General features: G+C 51.1%; 1 protein-coding gene across 1 annotated transcript in view; it reads left to right on the top strand.

Annotated features, from left to right (window-relative positions):
• LOC112117798 (discoidin domain-containing receptor 2) overlaps positions 1-14790 on the top strand; it is a 112808-nt gene that overhangs the window by 56888 nt on the left and 41130 nt on the right. Inside the window, exons 3-6 of the mRNA XM_026655520.2 lie at positions 7664-7766; positions 10466-10697; positions 11519-11666; positions 14139-14244. Of these exons, the coding sequence (XP_026511305.1) occupies positions 7664-7766; positions 10466-10697; positions 11519-11666; positions 14139-14244 (589 nt within the window). The remainder of the gene's footprint in view (positions 1-7663; positions 7767-10465; positions 10698-11518; positions 11667-14138; positions 14245-14790) is intronic.

Below are 14790 nucleotides of genomic sequence, written 5' to 3'. Positions count from 1 at the left end.
CCTTGTCCCCTGACTGCCCCCTCCTGGGACCCCTGCTCCTAACTGCCCTCCAGAACCCCACCCCCTACCTAAGCCTCCTTGTTCCTTGTCCCCTAACTGCCCCCTCCTAAGACCCTCCCCACCCTAACTGCCCCCCAGGACCCTACCTCCACCTGTACCCTGACTGCCCAAAACCTTATCCACACACCCCCCAGAAAGTCCCCCCCCGAACTCCCGACCCCCCCCGTCTCTTGACTGCCCCCTCCAGAACCTCCCTGCCCCTTCTCCGACCCCCTGGCCCCCTTACCCTGCCGCTCGTCCCGGCACGCTGGGCAGCAGGGGAGGAGGAGTAGGGGAGGAGCTCCAGACTGCCGGAGGCGATCTGCGAATGCAGGGAGGGAGGGAGTGATCTCTGCTACAGGGAAAGTGGAGGAGGGGCTCTCTCTGGCTGTCAGAGCCCCATGTAAGTGGCACCATCCGGCCTGCTGCCCTGTTAGCCGCGCGTGCTCTGCATGGGGGGGGGGGGGGGGAGTCCGGAAATTTACAAATTCCCCCCAGATGCTATTTTTAGCTCAAAAAGCTGGACATGTCCGGGGGAATCCGGACGAATGGTAACCTTAGTCACCCTAATTCTTTGCCTGGACTGAATACTTGTGTAGGAGGAACTCTTTGAGTTGGCTTTTTAAATACCTTCATGCTGTTTCACATCTCATAAGCCTTGATGAAATATAGGAGCCTTGTCTTATAACAGGCTTATTCAAAGTGATACAAGCTACGAAAGTGAGATCTTGGAAGAGTGTTGCCGTTTTCATAATGTAATAAAAATACTGTAATGATAAATAATAATAATAAATCGTGTGTAATAAGCATGTCATGAAAACAAATTTTGTATTTCTAAGATCACTGCTTTTATAATTTATACTTAGGCAAAGGAGAAAATCCCTGGAAATATTCATTTCTAGGAGGGGGTTTGTGAGACTTGACATTTTAGTGAAAGCGGTTCACAGGTTGTTAAAGTTTGGGAACTACTGCTCTAGTCAGACCTGCATAACACAGGCCAGAGACCCTCCCCAGGATTCCTGTAGTCAGCCCAAAAAGTTGATAGTGGAGCTAGAGCTGATCTTAAGGTATCTGGTCTTTACTCAGAAATTGCAAGTGATCACTCAGATGCTTTTGGAAAAACCTACCTACCCTTTGAGTGAGGGGGATTCATCACACCCCTGGGGAATCTGTTCCAGTGGTTAATTACCCTCATTAAAAATCTGCACCATATTTCCAGAATGAACTCTGGTGACTTCCGCTTCGAGCCACTGGATCTTGTTCTGCCTTTGTCTGCTAGATTGAAGAGCCCTCTGCTCTCAGAAATCTCCTCCCTGTATAGGGATGTCTACTCTAGGCTGTGATCAAGTTGCTTTAAATCTCCTGTTCAATGAGCTTCTTTAGCCTCTCACTGTGAGGTGGGTTTTCCAGATCTCAAATCATTCTTGTGACGCTTCTCTGAACCCTCTCCAATTTTTCAACATCCTTTTTCAAATATGTCTGCTAGAACGGGCCCAGGATCCAGTATTGGTCTCACCTGGGTTTCATTGTGGATTGCTCAATGAAGACCTGTTGCGTGAATTTAAATGGAAAAACACAAGGCCAAATAGACATAGGTGTTGACAGGACTACTTGTCCAACATTAAACAGTTTTAAACAAGGTTTGGGGTTTGATGTGCAGAGACCTCAGCCTTCTTAGTACCATGGTGCAAACGTCCCTTTAAACCTGTTGTTAAGAAACAGAAAAGAAGGAAACGTTATTTAATACTTTACATTTCAAATTAATTAAGGCTTTCATTTTAACAACAGCCCTTGTTCCCTTTCCCATTAGGGGTAAAGGGTTTTTAAAGGAAAAATCCCCTTGTTTGACAGTCTCTTAAATGGTGTTAAAATGATAATTGTTCTTTTTTGGGAAAAGGGAAGAAGTTAGTTGAAATGGGCTTGAACTATTGTTAAAATCGGATCCGTTTTGTAGAAGACAAAATGAAACAAACACACACAGAAGGGGAGAGAAAAGAATAGCAAAGATAGAAAATGCAGCTTCTGGAGCTGACTCTCACTTGCAGCCTCACTGCTGGAAAAACACAGACCCAGCATATGGACTTATCAGCCACTCCAAGACCTGGCAAACTTATACCAGCGTTGGGCTGTTTAGGGCTATGCTTTTAGTTGCCTCTTTCTGGTCACAGGCTCACAGCAGCATTGCAAAATATAAGAACAGCCATAGTGGGTCAGACCAAAGGTCCATCTAGTCCAGAGGTTCCCAAACTTATTTGGCCTACTGCCCCCTTTTCAGAAAAAAAAAATTACTCAGCGCCCCCCTTTTCAGAAAAAAAATTACTCCGCGCCCCCCTGGAAATCTACCTTCTTTAAGCGAACAAACAGAAAGATGCAGTGACAAATTTGCGTTCTTTTATGTATCTATATTTCTACTTACGTCCTACAATATAGTAAAGAAAGATGTGTTATTAGAATATCGCCCACGACATCAGGTATACAGTGGTTTTTGCGTAAGACGGCAAAAGACAACCAAACTAAAATACTAATGAAACTAATAAACTGGGTTTTGTTCTTTGCTCAGCATTAGATATATGTATTTGATATTAAATTGTCAAATATCAAACTAAATTTATCAAGAAATAATTAATTTAAAAAATAATCAATATGCAATTAAAAATCAGTTAATAGTTTTAATTTAGTTTGCCCTTATTTAAATAATTGTTCCTTATTAACACACGCCTTATTTACCAATTAACACAGATGATTCGATAGATATAAATAAATGTTAATAGTTAACAGTTTTTTTACGATTTCATTCCCCTGTTTTCCTTAGTATTGTAATAAAAAATATGACAAATATATTGACTGTACACTTCAAATAGTACTGTACCGACACAAGCCTGCTACGATTTTATTATTAGTAAGCACTAGAGACACAGAAACGTACGGTAGATATGTAAGAAAATGTATAAAAATACTCACGTGTAAATTGCTGTTTTATTGAAACAACAATAATACAATTTGCTTTGTATGTGATCTGTAATCCGTAAAGATCGAAGGTATCGAATATGAATAAAAATTTTTAAATACTTATTGCACTATTGTTAACTGCTTTTTACACAATTCAGAAACAATCTAAATTAGATTTCATACATGTCGCCTATTTATAGTATCGTATTGTAAACAAGTCATTACACGCACATATTCCTGCCGATGCATGCTGGACTTCCCGACAATGCGCGACACGGTCGCCTGCCAACACTTGCTTGTTAAGAGCTGTTGGCGGACTTGACACCTGATTGGTTATAATTTGTGAATTTATTTGGAAAATAAAGTAATCACTACAACTTTAACTCTGTTACACAACAGATGAAACGTACGAACGGTTTTTCAAAATTTTCTTATATTCTCTTCTTTCTTTATGCTTCCACCGCCCCCTTATTTTTATTCAACGCCCCCCAATTGCACCCGAGGCTACTACTGCCCCCCTGGATCGTTCCAGCGCCCCCCAGGGGGCGGTATCACCCACTTTGGGAACCTCTGATCTAGTCCAATATCCAGTCTTCCGACAGTGGCCAATGCCAGGTGCCCCAGAGGGAATGAACAGAACAGGTAATCATCAAGTGATCCATCCCCTGTCATCCAGTCCCAGCTTCTGGCAGTCTTGGCCGGCCAAGCCAGACTCTTATTAGACAGAAGGCAAAAGGAGAGCGATAGGAAAGAGAAGAAATAAGGTAGGGAAGGAAAAGGGCACAATGGAGCAGGGAGGAGAGAAAGTCTCACATCCCAGCTGGTGGTTGGGATTCAGCTGGAGCTGGTAGGGGTGGTGATGTCATCTGGGTCCCTCTCTCTGGCCCGGTCCTGTCAGGACACCTGTCTGGATCAGGATGACAAAGGTCTGGGGCCCAGGAGATGATGGGGGTGGCAGCCATGATGGTGAAACTTGCTCCAGTAACCAGTTTGTCTCCCCAAAGTCTCTTTGTAAGACCCCAAAGGCAGTGATGGATGGAACAGCCCATCCCTTCGTTATTTCAGCCACCAATTAGGCCTAATATTCAACACACCAACTTTGGTTAGTTACTTTCCAGCACCACATTTTTCTTGTTTACCAAGCATGATCTTAATACAGTCCTTGAGCTGGGCTAGGAGGCCTTTCTGTTTGGACTCAGTCACGCTGTCTCCCCTTCACACCTTTTCTATCAACATTTGTTGTTCTAGCTCATGGGTAGGCAACCTATGGCACGCGAGCTGATTTTCAGTGGCACCCACACTGCCCAGGTCCCGGCCACCAGTCTGGGGGGCTCTGTATTTTAATTTAATTTTAAATGAAGCTTCTTAAATATTTTAAAATCCTTATTTACTTTACATACAACAATAGTTTAGTTATATATTATAGACTTATAGAAAGAGACCTTCTAAAAACGTTAAAATGTATTACTGGCACGCGAAACCTTAAATTAGAGTGAATAAATGAAGACTTGGCACACCACTTCTGAAAGGTTGCCGTTCCCTGTTCTAGTTCATAAGCTATCACAATCAGGGTCAGCTCCAGCGTTTTTGCTGCCCCAAGTGGCGGAAAAATAAATAATTAAATAAAAAAGCTGCGATCGGCTGCAGCTCTACCACCGCCGCTTCATTCTTCGGCGGCAATTCGGCGGCAGGTCCTTCCCTCCGAGAGGAACTGAGGGACCTGCCACCTAATTGCTGCCAAAGAGCCGGAGGTGCCACCCCCTTCCATGGGCCGCCCCAAGCACCTGCTTACTGCGCTGGTGCCTGGAGCCAGCCCTGATCACAATAACCTTACACTCGCTCTAGGGTTGCAAACTTTGATTGGTCGTATTCCTGGAGGTTTCATTGTATGACAATCTTCAATTAAAGATTATTTTTTAATTGCTGGAGATGCCAGGACAATCCTGGAGGGTTGGCAACTGTAACTCACTCTCTACTGGTGAGCTCACAGTGAGGGTAAATGTGTAGGCCCAATTATCACAACAGCCCTCTGCTCAAAAGGGGAAACCAAAAGTTTGGCTGCGTAAGGAACAGGAGGGATAATAATACAGAAAATACTCTAATGCTTTGATATCGCTCAGTGGTGCAGCTTCCTCTGGATACTGTGTGCAGTACTGGGCATTCTGTCTCCAAAACAATATAGCAGCATCAGAGGGGACTCTGATGGATGAGGAAAATGATTCAGGGCCTGGAAAACTTTTCCTGGGAAGAGAGTTTTAAATGAAAGCGTGTTTCCCTTGGAGAAGAGAAGTAGAAGAGACCAAGAGCTTAGCAAATTTCAAAAAAAAGGATTGGCCACTTAGATGGATAATGAGAACATCAGAGTTAGAACTGCTGACCTGCCAAGAGTTTTGAAAGGGATTTAAATCATCGAATCGGGCCCCGCACTTGCCGCTCTTACAGACTCCTCTGCCAGCCGCCACTGAGTGAGCATGAACCTCTCAGTTAGGGCATGGTAAGTACAGTTTGTTGCGCTTAGTCAAACACTAAGGAGAACAACACTTTGTCATCCCAGTGTTCAAGATTTCAAAATGTTTATTAAAGCTAATGTTAAAATGATATAATACACAGGTTAAAGAAAGAGTGTCTGTACCTCTGGGTATAGTGTTTACATTGTCCAAAAGTACAAAGGTTGGTTTGAAAGTCATAAAATACATAATCGGCAGTATCCCAGATTAAGGTTAATAAATTCAGTGATACAGTTAGAGTATTAGCATCCAAGTATTCAGGTACTTCACTCATGAAAAGTAGTACAGAGAGTTGGTTGTGGAAAGCAAATATAGGAATGAGTGAAGATTGTCCCTCAGTAATTGAGAATTTAGGATAGTCTGTCCCTTAGAAAACACAATCCATTAGGGAAGTATTTCAGTTTTTCCCCCGACTTTGCTTCTCATCGGCACTCCAGCTCATCTCCCCCGGTATTGCCGATGTCCGGTGATGTATTCTAGATAGACGTCCCTCGACCACCTGATGGTGTCCAATACCATGAGTTGCTGCATCAGCCAAGCATAGCACTGACTGATTCTGCATTCTCGCAACACTCGTTAAAGTGTATTTTAACTCAAAACAGCCAAAATTGATCACTTTGGCAAAGTGGGTCTGTCTGCTGAACATGTAGGCAAAGTAGGTGTGTCTTAGTGTGGGACCATAATAAATCTCATTCTGTGGCAGAAGGATCTGGGAGGTGTCATCTGATTCATAAACATCTACAAACTCCTAATTCCAGTGGTGTCACGCTCTGTGGTGGTGGTGGAGGTGGGGGACGACTTACTGCCTCCCAGCTCCAGGTGCTCTGGTTGGTGGACATTTTGCTAACACAATGCCATTGGAAATGGGTCACATTGAGTATCATTGCAAAGCCCTTTCTTCCCATCACCCGAGCCATTAGCACAGCTCACACATGCCACCACTTTCAGCAGAGGGCTAAAGACTGATCAGCCTCCCAGAGTCAGTGCCACTAGGTTAAGTTAGAGGCATATGGTCTCTTCACTCACTGTGAAATGCAGCCACTTCTGGGGTGATATATGGCAACACTAGAACATGAGGATCTTTTATCCTGCCTATCTATAGACCTTGCTAACTGTCCGCTAATTAGTCTGAGCTATGCTTTGTGGTGGTTCCATGTAGGGCAGGTCCTTTCTCCCAGCTCCATCGGCTCTGCTTGGGATCGTGACACACACTCTGTTGTTTGCCCTATCCAGGGGGAGAGTCTGTGGTTTGTTCTGCCTAATGCCAGCCAGCCAGAGCAGGGTTTTGCCTGGATGGTCCTTTGGCTGAGAGGAGTTCAGGACACTTATTCCAAGATTGCAGCAGTCTCTGCGTGACGCTGGCTGTTACTGGGGACTCCTGCCAGGCCTGGGAACTCCTCCTGGATACCAGAGACACCTCCGCTGCCAACTACAAGTCAATTACCTCCCTGCCCCACCCTGCTGAGGGGAGTCACTTTCCCTCGTGCAGGATGGCAGCATGGAGGGAGCACAGGCGTGACCTGCTGAAGTGCGGTGGCCAAGCTGTCTTGATGGGGTCTGGATCTGGGATAGCTGGGTTTGGGTGAGGGGCATTGGCAGAGCTGTGTGTGAGCCCAGGAGGGGCTGCGGCAGGTACATTTTCAGAGATGTTACTGGGGGGGTAGGGGCCAGGCACTAGAGTAGCAGGTGGTGCTGCAGGCTGGGACAGAAGTGTATCTGGAGCTGTGTGGAGGGCAGAGGTAGGAGAAGGGGCTGCCGGATGTATCAAGAATGGCTACATCAGCCAGGCTGTGTGGAGGTCCTAAGGCTGGCATAGCAGGGGGGTCTATGGGTCTACACCAGATACAGGGCACCAATATTTGTGTGCGGTGCGGAGCCAAAGCCTAGAAGAGCAGGAAGTGCTTCTAGAGATCTGCTGATGGGCCTGTTTCTTATACCACTGTGGTAGCTGTGGTGCACGGGTATAGCTTTGGGGAGGTCCCAGGACTGAGCTAGCATGGAGTGTGGTGGGGCAGGGCTGGCATGCACTGGGTGGAGCTTGCCCAGAGCTGCTTGCACCATGCTTGACCTTCTCCTGACCGCCAGCTCTGAGTTCCTCGGAAGCACTGAGCATTCTCCACATCACTGGAGCAAACTGAAGGGGCAGCCAATGGTGTGTCTCGTTTCAGCTGTGTGCCGTTATCCTCTGGGAATGTCAGGCGGCCACATCCCAGACGAAGACATCTCCGCCTCCAGCCAGTGGTCTGAATCCACAGCAGCCAAGTATGGAAGGTGAGGGCAACCGACGCGAGGGAGCCGTGTGCCTTTCACATGGGGGTGATTGGCTGCTTGGTATCACACTCGCCCTATGGCAGGGGACAGCTGCGTCACTGATGTTCTCAATGGCCATAGCAGGATTTCACTGGTGTTCCTGTTCTGTGACTGGCCATTGCTGGGCGAGGACCCTGTGCTGGGGCCCAGGGCGTGTTCCATGCACCTGCAGTCTCACTCTGCCAGTGTCATCCTGCATGTGCAGCATACATCAATGGCTGCCGCTCTTACAGACTCCTCTGCCAGCCGCCACTGCTCCTGTGCCCTGGGCCCAGCACAGGACAAGGCAGGCTCTGCTGCAGCTGTGGGGAGGTGGAGAGCACTTCCCAGAAGCAGGCAGTGGGGCCTTGGTTCCATGGCAGCTGTGGGGCTGGCCCAAGACAGCGTTCCTGGAATGTGTTCCTGGGGGCAATGTTGTGGAGCCATGGCTAGGCTTGCATGGGGCCAGTCCCTGCAGCAGCTGTCAGGTGCCAGGATGGCTGACAGCTTGGTCACTGGCTGAGGCTCCTCCAAATGCAGGCTGAGGGCATGTTCATCAGCAAGAGGGAAGCTGCTGCTCTCCGTCCCTAGCAGTCTCCTGCCAGGTCCCAGAGTGAGGAAGAGTCCAGCCAGCTGCAAAGGGGAGCAGAGCGGAGATGGGAGCACAAGGAAGGTACCAAGTGGACAGTGGGGCTGGGGACCTGGGCTCAGACCCGGGGATTCTTGGGGTGAAAGGGACATGCCGTGTGTCAGAAGACAGGGTAGATTTGGGGAAGAGTTTTGTAGTGAAAGACATGCAGCCATGAGCTTTCTAACCCAGACCTTTTCACAGGAAACTAGACCCAATGGGGTGTGTGATGCCTGCAGACCCAGGAAGGGCATGTGGCCCTGGAGCTCAGCTGCATGTCAAGGGGCCTCCCTGCAGCCAGCATTAGCCATCAAAGTGCCCTCTGTGAGCTCCCTCCTTCACTCTGGGCTCAGTAAAGGATGCGGCAAGCATGCGTGTGTTCATTTGTGAATGCATGCTGGGGAGAGTTCCTTGTGCTAGGAACTCTGTCATGAACGTTCCCTCAGCTGGAGCAGTGACTCTGAGCCAGCAAGGAGCAGTTGCTGATGGGTGACGCTCACCCCGGGTCTCCTCTCCTCCCACCCATGTTCATCTTAACTCCTGCAGGCAGGGTGAGATAAACCCACCCTGAACAGCCCCATTGGCCTCACTTTCTCTGCTGGCCCAGCCCACTCCCCGGAAATTGCCCGAGTGTGAGAGGGCAGCTGCAAGAGAGATGCTACACCCAGCATGTGCCCAGCAGAGGCTGCCCCAAGGCTGGGGTTTGACCCTATGGCTGCTTGTCGCTCTGCATTGGGGAGTTGGTGGCAGGACACTGTCTATAGTCTCCCTGCTCTTCCTCTCCTCCTTCCTGTGCTACTGACTGCTCTTCCTCACCCGGTGCTGAGGAAAAGTCATGCATCATTTCCAGTGATTGGAGGGAGATGTTTTCTCCTGGCCCCTCCCGTCTCACCTCTCCATCTGGGGCTCTGCCCTGCCACCTTAGTTACCCAACAGCTTCTCACGTGGCAGGCCCTGCACGTTGTGTTTCTGCCTCTAGTGCCTGGCCCCTGACCCAGCTGTGAGGGCTCCTGTAGGGCTCGAAGCAGGGGCCAGTTTTGTATACACACCATGCTGCTATTGAAGGTCCAGCCCCACGTCAGAGGCAGTGAGGAAGACTCTTCAGGGAACATACCCATGATGACACCCTCCGACTCCTGCCATATACTATCCTGGTCCTGTCAGCCTGACCCAGTGCAGTCCCACGTGCTTCCTGTCCTCCCGCACTTTGGGTAGCTAGTGCCCAACAGGTGCCTACAAGTGACGACTGGTGAAAGCAGGGACTGCAGTTGGGCCCCCTGGTGAGCAGGATCTGGGGGCAGTGGTGTGGTATTCCCCTCCCCTGGGCCCACACTGGCCCTCAGGCCTGATTCTGGTGGGATTTCTGATGGGTCAGATACAGAACCTGCCCCAGGATCAAATCAGGGGAGCACACGATTTGTGAGTGGGGAGGCAAGGAAACACCCCCACACGACAACAGGCGAGGAGATGTATGGGTCACGCTCAGAAATGGCACCCAGTACCAGCACTCCAGATCCAGTGTGAGCTGCTGGGGGAACACGAGATGGCCCATGGGAGGGAGAAATTCGGATTATGCTGCTCCTTGCCCAGCTCCACCCTGCCCATGGGACTGGTGTCCCTATGGGGGCCCAAGGCTGAAGTTCAGAACTCAAAGGGGGTGGGGGAACACTCCTCCAGCATTTTATAATGAGAGAACTGAGACCTCAGGGCTTCAGGCCGCTGGAGAGCCCTCCCCACTGCAGGGCCCCAAATCTGTGAATCCACCCCCATATGCCAGCTCCTTGTGAGGGGAAGGACAGGTCCTCCTGGTGCTGCAGGTGAGTTAAGGGTTGGAGGCTGAGGAGCTGGGACTTTCCTGCTCTATTACTGCTGGTTAGAAGAGTCCTGGTCAGTGCTAGGCCAGCCCAGGGGCAGGTAGGGTGGGCTGTAGGGAAGGCAGGGTGGGGTCTGACGCCTGGGGAGCAGGGTGCCATGATAGGCTCTCACAGGAAGTCTTTTTGGAAGTGACTCTCTCTCCTCCCCTGCACTCCTACCCCACCCTGCTCTGCCCCAGGCTTGATTCAGAAGAGGGCGATGGGGCTTGGTGTCCGGAGATCCCCGTTGAGCCAGATGACCTCAAGGAGTTCCTTCAGATTGACCTGCACGCCCTGCACTTTATCACCCTGGTGGGGACCCAGGGGCGACACGCTGGCGGCCACGGCAATGAGTTTGCACCAATGTACAAGATCAATTACAGCCGGGATGGCACCCGGTGGATTTCCTGGAGGAACCGGCATGGGAAGCAGGTAAGGAGGTGGGGAGCTAATAAATCTTCCCTGCTAGGATCCCACTGCCCTGGAGATGGGAAGGGGGGCCCTACATGTGGGATGCGCCACCACGCTCAGACTGGCATCCTAACCAAGTGTTGCTGCACTGGTGTGTACTGCAAATCCAGTACCAGGTGGGCCAGGAGTCTCTATAGCTGCCACCTCGAGTTACAGGCATTCGGGGCTGGAGCAGTGCCTAGCCGACAAGCAGAACACCATCCCCTAGGACAGAGAATGCCCTTGCCTGACCGGGGGACTGGCAATGAAGGGTGTCAGCAATCTGTTTCTGGGGCAGTTGGGGCTTGGTCACTGGAGTATTGGCAAATGTCAGTGAAGATGCTGATGGTACCTGTCATGCAGTGCCCAGGGAGGTGTGAGTCGAAGTGCAGGCTTTACCCTCCATGCCCATTCATGCCAATCCACCTCTCCCACCTGCCCCAATGCAATGTAGACAGGAGATGAACATTGGCACCATCCAGGCTGCCACAGCTGTAGTGCTGGATGGAAGTTCACTGCAGGGGGTACAAACATATCTACTGCCATGCCCTAGGCCCCTAACAATGGCAAAGCCCCATGCACCGGTGGGATTGTGCCCACCACACAGATGCCGAGACTGATGCAAAAGCAGTGAGCTCCCTGCCCCCGGTGGTGGGGAAGAGCTGTGTGGTGGTGGCAGGGTACGGCAGCGTGCAGCAGCCGTGAGCCACACTCGGAGGCCTGTAGGGTGTGTGAGCTGCCCCCTGTCTCTCCCAGCTGCACAGCATCAGCACCCTTTGCCAGCTAGTGTCTGTCGTTCTCAGGTGCTGGATGGAAACACCAACCCTTATGACATTGTCCTCAAGGACCTGGAACCTCCCATCATAGCTCGCTTCATACGCTTCATTCCCATCACCGACCACTCCATGAACGTCTGCCTGCGAGTGGAGCTCTATGGCTGCACGTGGCTAGGTGAGCAGGGGCCTGCAAGGGCACCAGTCACACCCATTTCCAGTGCCATGGATCAGGGGCCCAGATGAGCTGCAGGTACAAGGGCTCATGCTGTGGCAGCGGGACCCTGTGTTGTGTTTGGGGGTCTGACATAACACACCACATGCGTTACCGGAGTGTGAACCAGGGAAATGCATCTGTCTGCATGGATCTCTAGGCAGTGGGGGCATGCAAGGGGCTCTGGCTGGCAATGGGGCTTGGAAGGGGAACACTCATCAGCAGTGCTGCCTCCTGGTCAGGCTAGGGTGTGGCAAGTTGTCTTCCTCCCGGGACTTCCCCTTTCTCACAGTAAATCCTCTGTTTGGGGGTCTGTCCTATTTGCGACTCAGCCCTCTGGCTAGGTCACATGTTCGAATCCAATGATATGGAAATCTTCAGAAGTCAGCAAGGACTTCAGGACTTCCCCCATGGGTTGGGGTTTTAGGGTTTGGACCTTTGTACCTTCCGGGTCTCCCAACTAGATTCCCCACCAAGGGACAGGCTTCTGTTATTGTCCCCTCTTTAGGGGCTGGTAGAGGATTCAGGGCCCAATGGTAGGCAGCTGAGATCGGCATCTTGGGGTGCTATGCGGCTGCCTCCCTGAATCGCTTCCTACCAGTGTCCCCTCTCCCCACAGGGTAAAATAAAGAACCAAACACACAATTAAAGTCTGTGACTTTCAGAAGCCCCCAGTCCCTCCCTTGCAGGCTTGGGCAGGTCAGTATCCAAGCCTCAGGCTGCAAGCTTTCCTGGGAGGCGCCTTCCCAGGAGCTTGGACCACAGGTCTTCTCCTGTCCACTGCCTGCCCCCTACTCAGCTGCTCTGCTTCCCCTTTTAAGCCCCCAGTCCAGCTTCTGCCAGCTCTTTTATCTCTTGTTCTCCAGTGTGGGGTTTATACACCCTGGCACAGGCCGTGGCTGGCAACAGGATTGTGTGAGGGGCTTTGGCAGCAATGGAAGCTTGTGAGGGCTCAAGACTGGAAATGGGGGTTTGCTTGGGGCTGTGTCAGCAATGGGGGGGTTGCAAGTGGCTGTGCCTGGCAATGGGGGGTTGTGAGAGGACATGGCAGCAATGGAGGTTTGCAAGAGGCCATGTCTGGCAACGTGGGTGTGCAATGGTCCATGGCTGGCAATGGGGTTTGCTAGGGGCCGTTTCAGTAATGTGGGTTTGCGAGAAGCTGTGGCTGGCAATGGAGGTTTTTGAGGGGCTGGAGCTGTGTGAGGGGCTATAGTTGGCAATGAGTGTGTGCAAGGAGCCGTGGCTGGCTACTGGGGTTTGCGAGGAAAAGTGGCAGCAATGGGGTTGTGCAAAGGGCCATAGCAGCAATGAGCGTGTGCAAGGGGATGTGTCTGGCAGTGTGGATTTGTGAGGGGCTGTGGGAGTAATTCAGATGTGTGGCTCACAGTGGAGGTGTGAGAGGGGCTCTGGTGGGTAATGGGGTTGGTGAGGATCCGAGGCAGCATTGAGGATTTGCAAGGAGCCATGGCACTAATGGGCTTGTGTGAGGGGCCATGGCTTGCAATGTGGTTGTGGCAAGAGGGGTTTATGAGGGAATGGGGCAGCAATGGTGTGGGGGCTCATAACTGGAAATGAGGGTTTGCTAGGGGATGTGGCAGCAGTGGGGCGTGTGAAGGGCCCTGTCTAGAATGGAGGTTTGTGAGAGGCCATGGCCATAATGGGAGTTTGTGAGAGGCCGTGGCTGGCAGTGGGGTTTGCAACAGGCCAGGCCTGGCCATGGAGGTGTGTGAGGGGCCTTGGCTGCCAATGGGAGTTTGTAAGACCACATGGCATCAGTGCCCAGGTTTGTGAGGGTCCATGGCTTTCAATGGGGGGCTGCTAGGGGTTGTGGTTGGTCGTGGGGATTGGCATGAGGCCGGCTGGCAATGGGGAATTGTGAAAGGCCATGAGAGTGATGGGTGTTTGTGAGGGGTCATGGCTCACAATGGAGGTTCGCGAGGGGCCATTGGTGGCAGTGAGGAGGTGGCAGCAGTGGAGGTTTGATAGAGGATATGGCTGACAGTGGGGCGGGGGAAGGTGACAGGCTGTGGCTGGCAGTGGGAATGTGGAAAGGTCCATGGCTAGGAATGGGAGTTTGCGAGAGGACATGGCAGCAATGGTTGTGTGTGAGGGGACGTGACTGGCAATGGGGGGGTTGCATCTTCTTGGCCTACATCCATATCTCTGCTGGCATGATAGTTTCACTGCCCTATTTGTCAGCCTGGCCAGTTCTCCCTCCAGCCATTCTCCCCCATCTATTTTGTGTGAAACTCATAGAGCGGAGCCCAGTCTGTTTCTGAGCTCATCCCTGGTCTGTGCTGCAATCAAGAGCCTCTTGGCCTAGGTGGATGTTGCATTGTGCTCTCCTTTTTGTTTATCCGGGAGAGCTGCTGCAAACCTGGCTGGGGGGGATGCTTGTTTGGGCCCACACTAATTGCACACTGATTGCTCTGACAGATGGGCTGGTTTCCTACAATGCGCCTGCTGGACAGCAGTTCATCCTTCCCAGCGGCACGGTCATTTACCTCAACGATTCTGTGTATGACGGCGCTTTTGGCTACAGGTAAGTTCCCGGAGAGCTCCTTGCCTGGGAAAGTGGGGGAGGGGTTTTACGGGCAGGTCAGGACTTGGCAGTGACAAGCTGCCAATGTTCTACCAAGGGCTCCACAACAATGGCCCCCCAGTGCTGTCCTGTGATAAGCTGTTTGGTAGAAACCTGGTTCAAAGGTCACCTGTTTGAGTCGTTTGACTTGTCAGCTCCTCCGGTTCTGTACATCCCCGAGCACATCATCAGTACTCAACGAACTAACTAATAGCAACCCCACTCCAGTGGGGATTGTGCCCCTGCAGGCAGGAGGGCCGGGGATGTGCTCATTTGCCCATTTAAACAAGACCATGTTTTTCTTGCCATAAGCACAGAAGGAAGGAGCCACTTGGCCAACAAAGGCGCAAGTTGCTGCCTCTTGCTGAGAAAATAGCCAATTATTCTGGAGATTATGAGTTCAGCCCAGGTCATCTGATGTGCTGGGAGGCTGTGGAAAGCCCCTGGAAGGGGTGTTGGGGGCTCTTAGAGCCCCCTGTGTGACTGAGGCAGCCCACTGAGATCTCT

Source organism: Terrapene carolina, unplaced genomic scaffold, assembly GCF_002925995.2.
Source record: "Terrapene carolina triunguis isolate 2854851 unplaced genomic scaffold, T_m_triunguis-2.0 Scaffold210, whole genome shotgun sequence".
Lineage (NCBI taxonomy): Eukaryota > Metazoa > Chordata > Testudines > Emydidae > Terrapene > Terrapene triunguis.
The sequence above is the reverse complement of the archived record's forward strand: the minus strand, read 5'-3'. Positions and strand labels throughout refer to the sequence as shown.